We start from the raw sequence: 13,534 nt of genomic DNA on the forward strand, positions 1-13,534 counted from the left end.
AACCAACAAGCATACATAGATTATTACATTTCTCATTTAACCTTATAACCTCATAGACCTTTTAGACCAAATGACCCTCAATTTCACACAGAAGATGAAGAATTTTTTTTGCTATTGTTATTCAAGAATCACTCTAGTCAATAGGTTATTAAATGAACGCATGAGCACCAATGCATTACCAAACTCTGCTATTTCGGAGAAGAAAATATCACCCGTTACTCGTTGGTAATGCCTCAAGGAAATTAAAACGCTTATTTGTATCCAAATGTGTGAATATAAGAATACTGTATAAATTTAACAACAAAATTGGGAGGAGTTTGTTTACGAAATTAAAACTTAAAAATCCACCTTAAAGAAATCGAATTTCGTCTATTGGGTTAACTATAAAGACTGCCTTATAAGAACGGCCAAACCAAGTAGTACCTTGACGAACGTTTAAAGCAACAAGACTATGATGAAAAAGATATCGCTAAGCCAGGGACAGCTCTGTGTAACTACACTCAGCAGGACGATTCGACTTCGACAATGTGAAATTTGTAGAAATTGATAGAAATCTCGGGAGAGAACTATTGAAAGAAATTACACATATATACACTACGATAATACATGTAACTTAACAACATATTTCAATAATTTAAGCATTATTTGTAGCGGAATTCTGCGACCCTGAGGTTAAAGTACTTTACGAATTCCGTAACTAGATTAGAGAGTTGATCGATACATTGCTTTCCCATATACTCGGTCGTCCTTAAAAGGACAATGAGGATCTTTAACGTCCGCACCTAGCCTTCCGGCCTCATCGGACGTTTTGATTCTCAAGATGAGACAGAAGTGCGTTACTGCCGCAGCATTGGTGTAGAGGCAGCTCAGCCCCGAAGGGCCAAGACAACCACGCTCCCCGCTTGCCCATTTCGAGTGGTCGGGTCCGCATTAAGCATCGAACCGTATGCCGCGCGCAAAAGGTTACTAAAGCCGACATCAGCCTGGTCTCCCGTGCACGCCCTAGATAGAGAAGGCCACTCTATCTCTCAGAGTATTGGGGCTTCCCAAGCGTAGAAACTACCGGATCCGCTCCAGCCGCGGTTTTGTTTAAAGTGCAATTGCTCACCACCCCCTAGAGGACACTGTCTACGGTAAAAGCCTCCAATCGAGCTCAGCCTACACCTGCGTGCAAAGCACACCCGAATAGGAGCAACCGATTCACTACCGATTCCCATCCGCCACTACTCACACATTCGAGGGACTTTCCAGCATAATCATAGCGTCCTCAACGCTTATACGCTTCGGTCCGATCCGCCGTATCCCGTGAGGCCGGGTGTACAACGATGGTCATACGCAAGTTTCGTGCGAAGGTCACAGAGAGAAGATAGCCTCTTCTCTAAGTTCCCGCCAGGGGCGTCACCACGAACCACTACGAGTCCATTCCCAGTGTACAGGGGCTGAACCTTGGAACATTTCTGTTACCCCGTAGTACAGATGGTTATGCACCCTCTCCCGTCTGTGCAGACAGGATCTGGTGTCCTAATCCTCGTGTGCCTCTGATAAGGCACCCGCCGCCGCAAACCGACCCGAGGCACGAGTACAACTTGTGCTTTAGAAAGGTTGCCACGCCCTCAGGGCTACACCATTATTTTGCGCCCAAGTTGATCGATACATGCGTTCCCGATTTACTCATCGTCAACAAGACATGGTTGATATAACCTCTGCTGTTGCGAACCCTCGTATAAAAAAAATATTTTTTCTTGTGAACTACGAATACAGTTAATGTGTTAATGGAAATGATGAACTAATGATGCGATGAATTGTCGATGAAGTTTATGAAACAATTTAATCATTTCAAGTCCGCCCATCCTAGTAGTTAGGCTTGTTTAGATATCCGACCAATCTTCAGAAAGGCATATAAAGATGTAGTGCTTTGTACCAGAAACAGTGGTCTATGAAGATCAAATACGGTTGATATAGAGCACCTTTAGCGGCCGATGAAAGATTTATGGAACGAATAATTTATGCATTGTAGTGCGACAGTTGTTGATTTTCAATATGTATTTGGAGTTACACGTCAAATCCCCGATCAATTTGCTTTTGATTGAAAATCCAAAAGCCGTGAAATATGATTGGGAAGGGCAAATCAACAGATATGCCACACACATGAATATTCAATACCGGCGTAATATTCTCCGCTTCGTGCCGGAAAGGTCGGGAATCCGAGAAGGGAAATTCTCCCGGTTAAAACTCGTCCCTATTAGCATTCCTGGGGATGAATTTGTGAAAGCCACAACGCCTGAGGAAATGGCCAATCGATGATATCGTTCGTTCCTCTACCCAACTCTTGCCAACTCCGAAAACGTCTTCTTCGATTACTTTTATTGACTGTCTCAAGAGCGAATGACTGCACTGAGAAAGGGCCCGAGGCGGTCCTTTTGCCTTGGTTGAGAATAAATCTAGTTGATTTTGTATTTTTTTTAAGTTTATAACAATTCCGCTTGTTTGGGTTGCTAAATTTCAAAAGTTATGAAACAAAATTATTTATGTTATACATTTATAAACGTCACATCGTCTTATATGTTATTGTAACGTCGATCTACATTTTTCATTTTTTATTTATATTTTGGCTAATCAGAATTTGTATTACATATTATGTGTAGAGATTAGTGACCGTTAATCTATAGTTATTCAGATATCGTGAGATACGGTCGGGAGTGATGTAGGTTTCAGAAAAACATTTTCTTTATCGTGCCAACGTTTCGATCTTTTATTGAGATCATCTTCAGGGCCTGGGATTTACAAACAATGTTTACATTCAACAAATACATTTAGGATGTGGATAAGTGAATTTATACAATGCAAAATATATTTTATATTCAAACAAAGTATTTCTACTCACTGAAAGTGTTTGTCTTCTGTGTAATTGTGCCATCCTTGTGTGTCGTGTTGAGAGTGCCAGTGAGATTTTGCTGTTTCATGTTTATATATGTTTGGTTTTGAGGGGGTGGGGAAGGAAGTCGGTATATAAAAGACAATTTTGTGCAAGGCGTCGGCTCCTTTGAAGTGAAAAAAGCCGACAAAGGGGAACAATGTGTTGGTAATAGTTCGGCCAGATTATTCTTTCAGGATTATATAGAAAGGGGATAAATAGGAAAAGGAAAGCTAAATTGTTGGAAAATTTGACTATGTGAAAAGTATTTGATGTGTGGAATGTAATGTAATGATGTATGTATGTTATCACAAGGATGGCACAATTACACAGAAGACAAACACTTTCAGTGAGTAGAAATACTTTGTTTAAATATAAAATATATTTTGCATTGTATAAATTCACTTATCCACATCCTAAATTTATTTGTTGAATGTAAACATTGTTTGTAAATCCCGGGCCCTGAAGATGATCTCAATAAAAGATCGAAACGTTGGTACGATAAAGAAAATGTTTTTCTGAAACCTACATCACTCCCGACCGCATCTCACGATATCTGAATAACTATTACATATTATATTTTAGACCTAACCTCTCAATATGTTGACGCCGTTGTGATTCATTTTCCTTTTATGATGAAAACCTGAAACTACCCACCTACTCCGGTACAAAATGACACACTCAAGTATATGACGTACAGACTAAAAGGACAAATAATCAACGAGAAATAACTTTATTATTTACTAGCTTTTTATGTTAATTAAAAAGAAATAAAAACAACTCGTATATTACAGAAAAATTTAAAAAAACTTTTCTTAAAGAATTTTGTTGTCTTTTCTTAAAGAGTTAACTAAGAAAAAAGAAGATTCTTAAATGTTTTACTTCTTTTAAAAAAAAACAACTCTTTAAAAGAAGAAAACAATTTAAGAATCTCCTATATTAATGAATAGGAAAAAATGTAAACCTCTGAAAAAGAATGTTTTATTTATAAGAATAAAAATCAGCAACATTTGAGTGAGTTGGGCAACCAGTTTCAACCAGCTTATTGAACGATCGTCTCAATATTCTTATTACTTAATTTAATACATTTTTCAGTGTCAAACTTTAAGCATTGCATGTATATTTTGAGGATATAAGCAAGTGCATGTGGTTGCAAGAAAGTATGGGTATTACTTGATTTAAAGAATTTAAGTGTAGTTGTAGGAGTTAGAGGTCTCTAACAAGCTGATCAATGTTCAAAAATTATCTACACAATGAGAAATACAAAAAACTAATCAATCTATAACGTAGAAATGGCTAAAACATAAAAATAATCAACAAACTAGTACAAACAGGGACACACAAAAAATAGCAGCACTCAATTATATGACGTAGAAACTAAAATCACTACCAGTTATAATGATAAATACAAAAACTAACTAAAAACGAAGAAAAAAGCATAAGACGTTATTATAGCAACAGCACAAAAATAATGAAAAACTAATAAACAATGAAAAAACATAAAAAAACGAAACGACACAACAAAAACAGTTAATCAATGGGCCAAATTCACATTAATAAGAGAAGAAACGTACAATCTAGTCCATTTAACAAATTAGGCGTAAAAACTATAAGGAAAACAAGAAAACACGATGGAAAAACTGCTGTGATATAAAATTTACAATATTAGCTTACTAGAGTAACATGTTACATATACAATAACCTGTCAATTAGGAAAAAATACATCAGACCGAATAAACGCCGACACAATGGCAGCATACAAGTATATAGCAGTACCACTTGCTAATGAGCTTTGCAAGGGGATAAACTTGTGGCTTGATTGTTTTCGCATTTTGGTCTAGCTTTCCTCGTTATTTTAGTCTGTCAGACTATACATAGAAAACGATGAAGCTACATGATTTGATTTTTGCTCCAAACTGACCTCACACGTCATTTGTTACACACTTGCTATTTTATTTTCACATTCAGTTCCCCCCTAGCTCAGTATAGTTAATATCTTTAAGGGATGTTCCGAATCCCATATCCGATTAGCTTTTATTCCCTTCGATGTAGTATGTATGAACCCGACAAAAATGTTATAGCTGTCCAAATTAAATAAGCTCACGTTTATAAGTTTGTGCGTCGTTCATTCCACATCGGCGATTTTGCCGCCTGAGAAGAGCCATTTCAATTTTCCCAAGCTCTATTTTTCGCCAGAGGAGAAAATAATTCTCGACGTAAAGGTCAAGGGCGGATGAGCACGCCCTGCTTCCCACCCCCCCGATTGATACCTTCTTAGCAAGTCCTAGGACGGATACATGAAATTGGGCGTTACAAACGTTCACGGAGAGCTGCTGGAGGGCTTTTCCAGAAATAGCACCACTACAGATTCGGTCTCGGTATCACTCTTTCCCACCCCTGGAGGGTTAATTCGTATTTTCAGCGTTACTGTACAAAAAAAACTCCTTTCACTCATGATTCGAAATACACTCAATTTAACACATTGATAATTCACGAACACGAATAAATATTCTAAAGCACCCGAAAAATTTAGTAGAAAATTGAAGAAAAGCTATCTAATTGCTATAGCAAAAGCTCTATCGTTAACAAATTGTCTTATTATAAAAATAAATCGTGCAAAATATGAGCAACTGTGCACAAAATACAATAAAAAACGTGGTTTAAATTAAAATAAAATTGGATGTCTTTTTAAAAAATATTCAATAGAGTTAGACACTCGTACTTTGTTGAGTTATGTTCAATATCAGCCCCGATTTAATTCTCAGTAGTCTGTTCACAGTTAGGAGTTTCCCTCCATTCCTATTAAATGCACAAGGTCTTTAATAAAATCAGCTCTTGAAAGTGGTTAATAATGTTTAATTTGGCTTTTTCCATATCCATATAATTGTAAATTCACGGTAAAATTTTATCTTAATACTCCATGACTAATCTTTCAAATTATTCAATCGTTATATAGCAGGTAACAAGCAAATTACAAGTATTAATTTAGTAATCGTAAGTTCTAACCAATATTGATAATTTATGTTAGCGTCCTTCTTCAACGTGTGGGTATTTTGCTACGTCCCCGCCTCTGCCGGAGGCAGGCGACCACAAAGATTAGGCCATAAGCTAATATGACATGCTTCAGTAAAAACACATGCAAAACAATCTGCCGAATCATGGCCAATTATGAACTTCGTAATGCCTATTTAAATTAAATTAATATTAAGGCTCTGAAATCTTGTGAACAATGGTTGGAGTAAAAGTTTGAAATATTTGGTTATAATTTGTCATGTACATAGACCGGAAAAAGAAATTCTATTTGACAACATAGTCAAGATTATTGGCGTGCCTTTTTATTTACCATTGTAATTTACAATCAAGCAGTCATGTTTGTAGGTATTTGGCGGAGGCGACACGTGAGGGGTGGGCATTTTAGGGTTTCTGGGTCGGACGGAGGGGTGTGGATGGAGATCCAGAGCTAAATAGTTTCTAGGGGGAATTCTGTCCCAAGGACTGTGAGTTTGGTCTCCTCGTTTACCCCAACCCTGTGTGCCCTGGTACCCAGACAGTTGTAATTTTGTTGTTGTCCAATATGTGGCAGAGCCTTCATGCAACTCCAAACTGTTCTCGACTTTTCTACCGATGATGACCTTTAGTGCCGCCTGGCTGCCTGAGTTGCTTTCATTGGTAATTCCCGGTCTCCTTCTGAAAGACTTGTAAGAAGTCTTAGGTTTATTTCCAAAGATCGCAGAATGCTATGTCGTAAAATGGTTCAGAACGAATAAGTGTTTTCATCGAACTTTCCTTGGCCAATTTACACTCCGGTGATATATGTATAGACTTGAGCATCAGAAACAAGCCACTTCAGTTATTGCCGGGAAGAAGGCCACAGAACATGTCTAATGTTGGTGCGAAAGCTTATGCAGGTTAAAATTCCTTACTCCTGAGAGAGGAAAATCCCGGACCTGAACTTCGGGATCTGGTAAACAGCCTTAAGCATAGTGAGGAGCTCTAGATAATAATGGAGATGCACAATGGACCACGGTGCGAAAATCGAAAAGAGGTCGACTCCCTTTAACCTTTAAACTTTAGATTCACCGCACCGCACCGTTCTATCCGAAGATTAGAGATATAGAGATAAAATTTGCAAATAACATATGGACATTTTTCTTCTTTCAACATAAAATGGACATCGGCGATGTTTATCAGTAATGAAGACTTCTTGGTTATTTGAAAAATAAAGCGTCCTGCATGCTTTCTTCTCCAAAGATCTCAGGGTTCTTCATTTCTCCCAGCTTTTAAAACATCTATAGGTACACTTTTTGTAAACGATGGTTTATGAACAGATCTTTTCTTATGATGCACATTTCGAGCATTATCATCAGATTGAAGGAGTTACAAACATGTTTCTCGACGTGAATTGTAAGGGTGAACCCGCCCATCCACGGCCAACAAAATAAAAAAACAACAATAAAAATCGGAGGAGTCGGTGGCCGCAACGGTTTAGGCGTTGACAGGGCGCTCATCACTATAAGGTAAAGGTCCCGGGTTCGAATCCAGCGGCCCTGCATTCGAACCCAACATACTTACAAATGGGCTTTTTTTCAAAAACACCCTGAGAGTTGATATAACCTCTGCTGTTGCGAACCCTCGTAATATATATATATATATAGTGTAGNATTTATCCAAAATTCATATTCTATCCGGTGATTGTTTAATAGAACAAAACACCTATATTTGGATGAGTTGTACTACAAAAGAAATACACGTTAATTAGGCTAAACCCTCAATACCTAGGGGTATTGCGGAAGTGTTGCTCTTAGCGCCGTAACTTTTCATCTTTTGCCCCTGTGACAATTCGTTTAATTTTTTGTCAAAACCCAATTACTTATTAGTAGGAAAATTTAATCTTTCGATTCGGCGGGCTGTGAACATTTCAGAAAAAAAGAAGATTCTCTTTAATTACCGCTCCTAGTAACAAAGCTTTCAATCAGTCCTTCATTATTCGATTATATCAAAAACATCATTGCTCTCATCTTTTAAAATTTATAAATGTTGTTATAAGTGTTCAAGTGTGAAAAAGGATGTTTTCACTATATTTAATAGAGTTATTAATGATGGTTTGGAGATAGTGAGATGCAGTCTTGTGTGATGTAGGTTTGAAAAAACATTTTCTTTAATGTGCCAACGTTTCAATCTTTTACATTTACGTTTAATTCTGGGATTTACAAACATTGTTATACAAATACGTCTAAGATGTGAAAATGAATTTATACAATGATGTACGCAATATAGAAATTTTAGGTTTATTCAAAGTATTTGTTCTCACTCAAAGTGTTTATTGTGCAGATGTGTCACGGTTGCGTGTCGGGTTGCGAGTGTTAGTAAGATATAAATGTTTTTTGTTTATATATGTTTGATTTTGAAGGTGTGGGTAAGGAAATAGGGGTAGAAATTCATGTTTCTAAAACTTTCTAAAACAAAATTTTTCTAAAACCTACGTCACACCAGACCACATCTCACGATCTCTAAATAATCATTAACTAATGGTCGCAAAATACAACACATTTTAAATTCCGTAAAACGTAAACATTGAAAAATTCTTAATCCTTGTTTTGGAATAAGGATTAAGTGTGTTTACCTCTAGTTGATATTCCCAACGTAAAATATATCATTGAAAAATATTTATTTGTAAAAATAATGAGACATATTAAGGGCAGAATTTTCTTTTATCGCAAAAATGATAAAAATCAATCGGGTGGAATTTTTCCCTGTCAGTGTATATTGTTTGTTATTGATATCGAATTTGATTTATGGTTTAGCGTAGCTGCGGCTGAGTTTACTGTTCTGTAATTGATTCTGTATTTATCTCTGTTGGTGTAAACCATTTCTAAAAAGTTACCTTTATGTTTGTTTTGATCTATGTTTAATAATTTTAGATTGTTGAATTCAAAATTGTGTTGGTGTTCACAATGGTGGGTAGCCAGTGCTGTAGAATTTTGCTAAGGTTTTTTACAATCATAGATATGTTGTTTTACCCTCTTATCCAGATATTGTGATGTAATTCCGATGTAAGTTGCCGTACAATTTGTATCACTGATTTTTATTCTTCTCTTATTTCTTCTTGGTTGTCCGCTTATTTTAAGATCGTTTTTAGGTGTTTTTTCAGGAACTTACAACCATTTCAAAATGTCCTTTAATTATAACGATATCGATTTCGGGGGCACCAGCAGTTGGTTTGTCTGAGTTTAATAGAATTAATTGTTATTGTGTTGTAGAATTGTATTATGAGTGTTATTAGTAATAGTAGATTGTGTTAGTGTTGAGTTGTAATTGTTGATTATTCTGTTGATTATGTGTTTAGGGTAGTGATTGTTATGGAGGATATCTTTGTATATCTTTATCTTCTTGTGGTGAAAAGATACATGGCTCAGGGTAATAACAGCTACGCTAATAACATAAATCAAATTCGATATCAATAATAACTAAAATATATTATACAACATTATACAACACATAAAACAATCATTACACCCCACACATCAAACAATTTCTACATAGTCTAAATCCCCAACAATTTATTATTTCTTTCCCCAATAATTCTGTTCTATAATAATCCCGAAAAGATAACTAAGCCCGAACGACAAACCATTACTTGCTTTCACTTCAAAGAAGCCGACTCCTCATAGAAAAATTTCTATCCCTATTTCCTTACCCACACTTTCAAAGTCAAACATGTATAAACAAAAAAACATTTATATCTTACTAACACTCGCAATACGACACACAACCGTGACACATCTGCACAGAAAACATACACTTTGAGTGAGTACAAATACTTTGAATAAACCTAAAATTTCTATATTGCGTACATCATTGTATAAATTCATTTTTACCTCTTAGACGTATTTGTATAACAATGTTTGTAAATCCCAAGCGCTGAATAATCTAAATAAAGATTGAAACGTTGGCACAATAAAGAAAATGTTTTTCTAAACCTACATCACCCAAGATCGCATCTCACGATCTCCAAAAAATCATTAATTAACGGTTACTAAATACTACACATTTCTACACTAGGAGTTATTAAATGTTTTAACTTTCTGGTAACATTACAAACTAGTTCCAAGAACCAATTAGACATTTAAGCCTCTTAAGATTGTTATTATGAATTATATTTAAGCCGGCGATGTAAGTTGTACTAAAGAAGATACAATTGAGGACGTTGACGAAATTTTTTAACCTTCTTTCTTTTAAAAATACACATTGATTCGGCTAAACCCTCAATACATACCGGTATTGCCGAAGTGTTGCTCTTAGCGCCGTAACTTGTCATTTTTGCCCCGTATCAATTTGTCTAGTTTTTTGTTAAAACCGAATTAGTTATTAGTATGAAAATTTAATTTTTCGATTATTTGCTCGGGCTGTGAACATTGAATAAAAAACAAAGATTTTGTCTGGTAATTCAATAATGTCTTGATAATTATCTCCCCTAGTAACGAAGCTTTTTTCACTCCTTTATTATTTGGTTACATTAAAAAACATTGCTATCATATTTTAAAATTTATAAATATTGTTGTAAGTATTCAGGTATGAAAAACGAATGTTTTCACGGTTTAATGGATTTATCAATGTTTTAACTTTCTGGTAGCATTACAACCGGGTTCAAAGAACCAATTATAAGTCTTAAGGTTATCATGAATTATGTTTAAGTCAGTTCCAATTATTTTTTATTTGATATATGTTCAATATTATCTTTATATTTTGGTTTTAACTTTATTTAAAGAAAGTTCACTCCCAAGTAACACAATCGCAAAACGATCTGTGAGGTCGTCAATAAAATTGGAATAAAGAACGCTGTCTCCAGCAGAAAGTGTCACTAAAATACTTAGATATCTTGTCCAGGTCGATCTGGTTTCCAGGTCGATGGTTTGTCCAGCACGATTCATCAACCGGCGGTTTCTTCATTTTTGCAACGGACAAACAACAATAATCAACAGGATGGGGGTGGAAATAAAAATACACTTCTCGCTACATTTGGCACAAAAAAAACAGGGGTGAATGCACTTATAAAAACCCAATTTTATTAACGGATGCTAGGCGAAGTTTTTACTTTAAATTTATCTTGAACATTATCATTAATTTACTTTTTTATTTAATTATTATGGAGGTTTAAATATTACATATTGTACAAAATTAAAGTTCATTCGAATGATGATTCACAATACTTTTTATCGAGGGGAAAATGTTTAAATTTTGTTGAATCTCAATTTCATCGATATGTTGAACGAGGATGACCCAGTTCTTTTAGGAAAGGGGGAGTGGTCTAGAAGGAGAATCTCCAAGACGATATCTCATATTCTTCTTATACATTAACGAGGTCGTCGTCCTCCGTCCTCCCTTCCGCCTTGAGCAATCTCTAGAAATGAGGAGGTTGACGAACCCGTCAAACTTGCCGCTAACGAGTGATATAACGCAGCCTCCCATCTCCTTTATTATTAATGAAAGCTTCTAATCGATTAAGCCCCCAACGTGACCCGGAATGCATAAGTAACGACAAGCGTGTACGAAGGAGTTCTTTGGGCTACTGAACACACTCAAGGGTTTAATAATAAATGCGCCGACCCGCTGTCGGATAAATCCTGGTTTTATTGGCTCACGGTAACGTTTTTGTTCCAGAGACAACGAGAGCAACAACATCCTCGACAACCTGCTCTCTCGCATGGAGCAGTATGCCAACAACTTAGAGACCCTCGTCGAAGAGAGGACAGCGGATTATTTGGAAGAGAAGAGGAAATGCGAAGAACTCCTATATCAACTCCTTCCCAAGTGAGTTTCAACAATTTCACATATAGAATATTTGGATACAAAGTAGTTAAGTTGGATGGTTCGAAGTATTGTTCTGGAGTGATTGGATTCTTTGAAGGCTGTAACCCTTGGTTGAACTTTGAAGTTAGTACTAGTGCAGTAGATGATGTGGCCGTGTATCAGTTCAACATAGTACTAGTGTGATGATTCATTTGTTTTTAGTGAGAATTTCAATTTGTGTCAAGTAAATTTTTGAGTAGTTTCTGTCTGTCTATTTCAAGTCTGTTTAGTTCTATTCTTTTTAATCGAGTTTGGGGGTTCCAGGTAAACCTTTTGTAGATGTAAAATTGTTCCAAACAGGAGAGATGAACCTGGAGGTTTCTTAAGGTCATTATTGAGCCTTGGTTTGCTGAAACAATGATGGTATTGTCTGCATATATAACGAATACAGAATCGGAATTGAAAGAAAAGTATGCAGGGTATACTGAAAAGAGGAAAGGACCAAGTATGCTGCCTTGCGGAACACCTGCTTTAGCATAGTATGTTAATGTACGTAACTGATAGATTGGATTTTAAGATGGGAAATGAGTGATGGAAGGATGCACTTGAGCTTCCATAGCAGTATTTTAGGCGTCTTGAAGGATTGTCTTGGAAAGTTAGGGGTTTGCGATGAAGGTTCCAGAGTCCATTATCGACTTCTAGTGGTTTTGAGGACAAATGGGTTTTAGAGGTTTGTGTGGATAGTAAGTTTGGACACGAAGTTGGGAGCTTGAATGGAACACTTGGTTGAACGTTGAATTTAGTAGTGATGTGTAGGTTCAAAGGATGAAGGCTATTTTATGAAATTTGCTTTCATTAAGTCTGGTCCTCCATTTCTTGAGCCATTCTTCCAAAATAGATTGAATATCTCGGAGATCTCTTCGCGTCACTATTAGAATAGCTGTATCTTTTGCTTATGTGTATACTGAAAAAAGAAAAGGACAAAAAGTACTGCCTTCCGGAACCCCCGCTTTGGCATAATGGATGGGGGAGAAAGATGTTCCAATTCCAGATCAAGCCCTGGTACCATTCGATTCACTCACTTCTAAGAAGGCACCCATGAAGTGTGCCCTTCAACTTAAGGATGGATTAATGAAGTCTACCACCCTGTGACGTTGAATTGTGGAGTGATCTCGCCTTAACCAAAATTGATGGGATGGAAAAACATTGACCATTTCAAAGATGAGATATGGTTGTTAATGGAGGAGTTTTTCTAACATTTTATCACTTAAAATAGTGGATTATTTCTATGATAATTTTCAGCAAGCCATAAACCATGAACCAATGAATACATTGTTAATTGCATGTAATTGAATACTATTATTAATTAGCATATTTTAATTATTATTTATTAACAGATCTGTCGCAAGCCAGCTCATATTGGGTCAGTCTGTCGTCGCAGAAACATACGATTCAGTTACCATTTACTTCAGCGACATCGTCGGTTTTACATCACTCAGTGCGGAAAGTCAGCCACTCCAAGTAGTCGAGCTTCTTAACGATCTCTACACTTGCTTCGACTCGATAATAGAAAACTTTGATGTATATAAAGTAAGTCTTGAAAGTTCACATTTTGAACAGATGGATGAGTTTTAAAATTTCTTTTTCAAAGGTGGAAACCATTGGTGATGCATACATGGTCGTCTCCGGTCTGCCTGTGCGGAACGGACTGTGCCATGCAAGAGAAATTGCAAGAATGTCACTGGCGCTGCTGGCAGCCGTCAAGTCCTTCACAATACGTCATAGACCAAACGATCAGCTCAAATTAAGAATAGGAATGCATACGGGTCA

General features: G+C 36.4%; 1 protein-coding gene across 4 annotated transcripts in view; it reads left to right on the top strand.

Annotated features, from left to right (window-relative positions):
* LOC106670312 (atrial natriuretic peptide receptor 1) overlaps positions 1 to 13,534 on the top strand; it is a 501,739-nt gene that overhangs the window by 485,151 nt on the left and 3,054 nt on the right. For all 4 annotated transcript variants that reach the window (XM_024228825.1, XM_014400509.2, XM_024228826.1 and 1 more), the window contains 3 exons: positions 11,576 to 11,725; positions 13,102 to 13,294; positions 13,356 to 13,530. In XM_024228825.1, coding sequence (XP_024084593.1) covers positions 11,576 to 11,725; positions 13,102 to 13,294; positions 13,356 to 13,530 — 518 coding nt within the window. The remainder of the gene's footprint in view (positions 1 to 11,575; positions 11,726 to 13,101; positions 13,295 to 13,355; positions 13,531 to 13,534) is intronic.

The sequence above is a fragment of the Cimex lectularius genome, unplaced genomic scaffold, assembly GCF_000648675.2.
Source record: "Cimex lectularius strain Harlan isolate CLEC.00 unplaced genomic scaffold, Clec_2.1 scaffold165, whole genome shotgun sequence".
Taxonomy (NCBI): Eukaryota; Metazoa; Arthropoda; class Insecta; order Hemiptera; family Cimicidae; genus Cimex; species Cimex lectularius.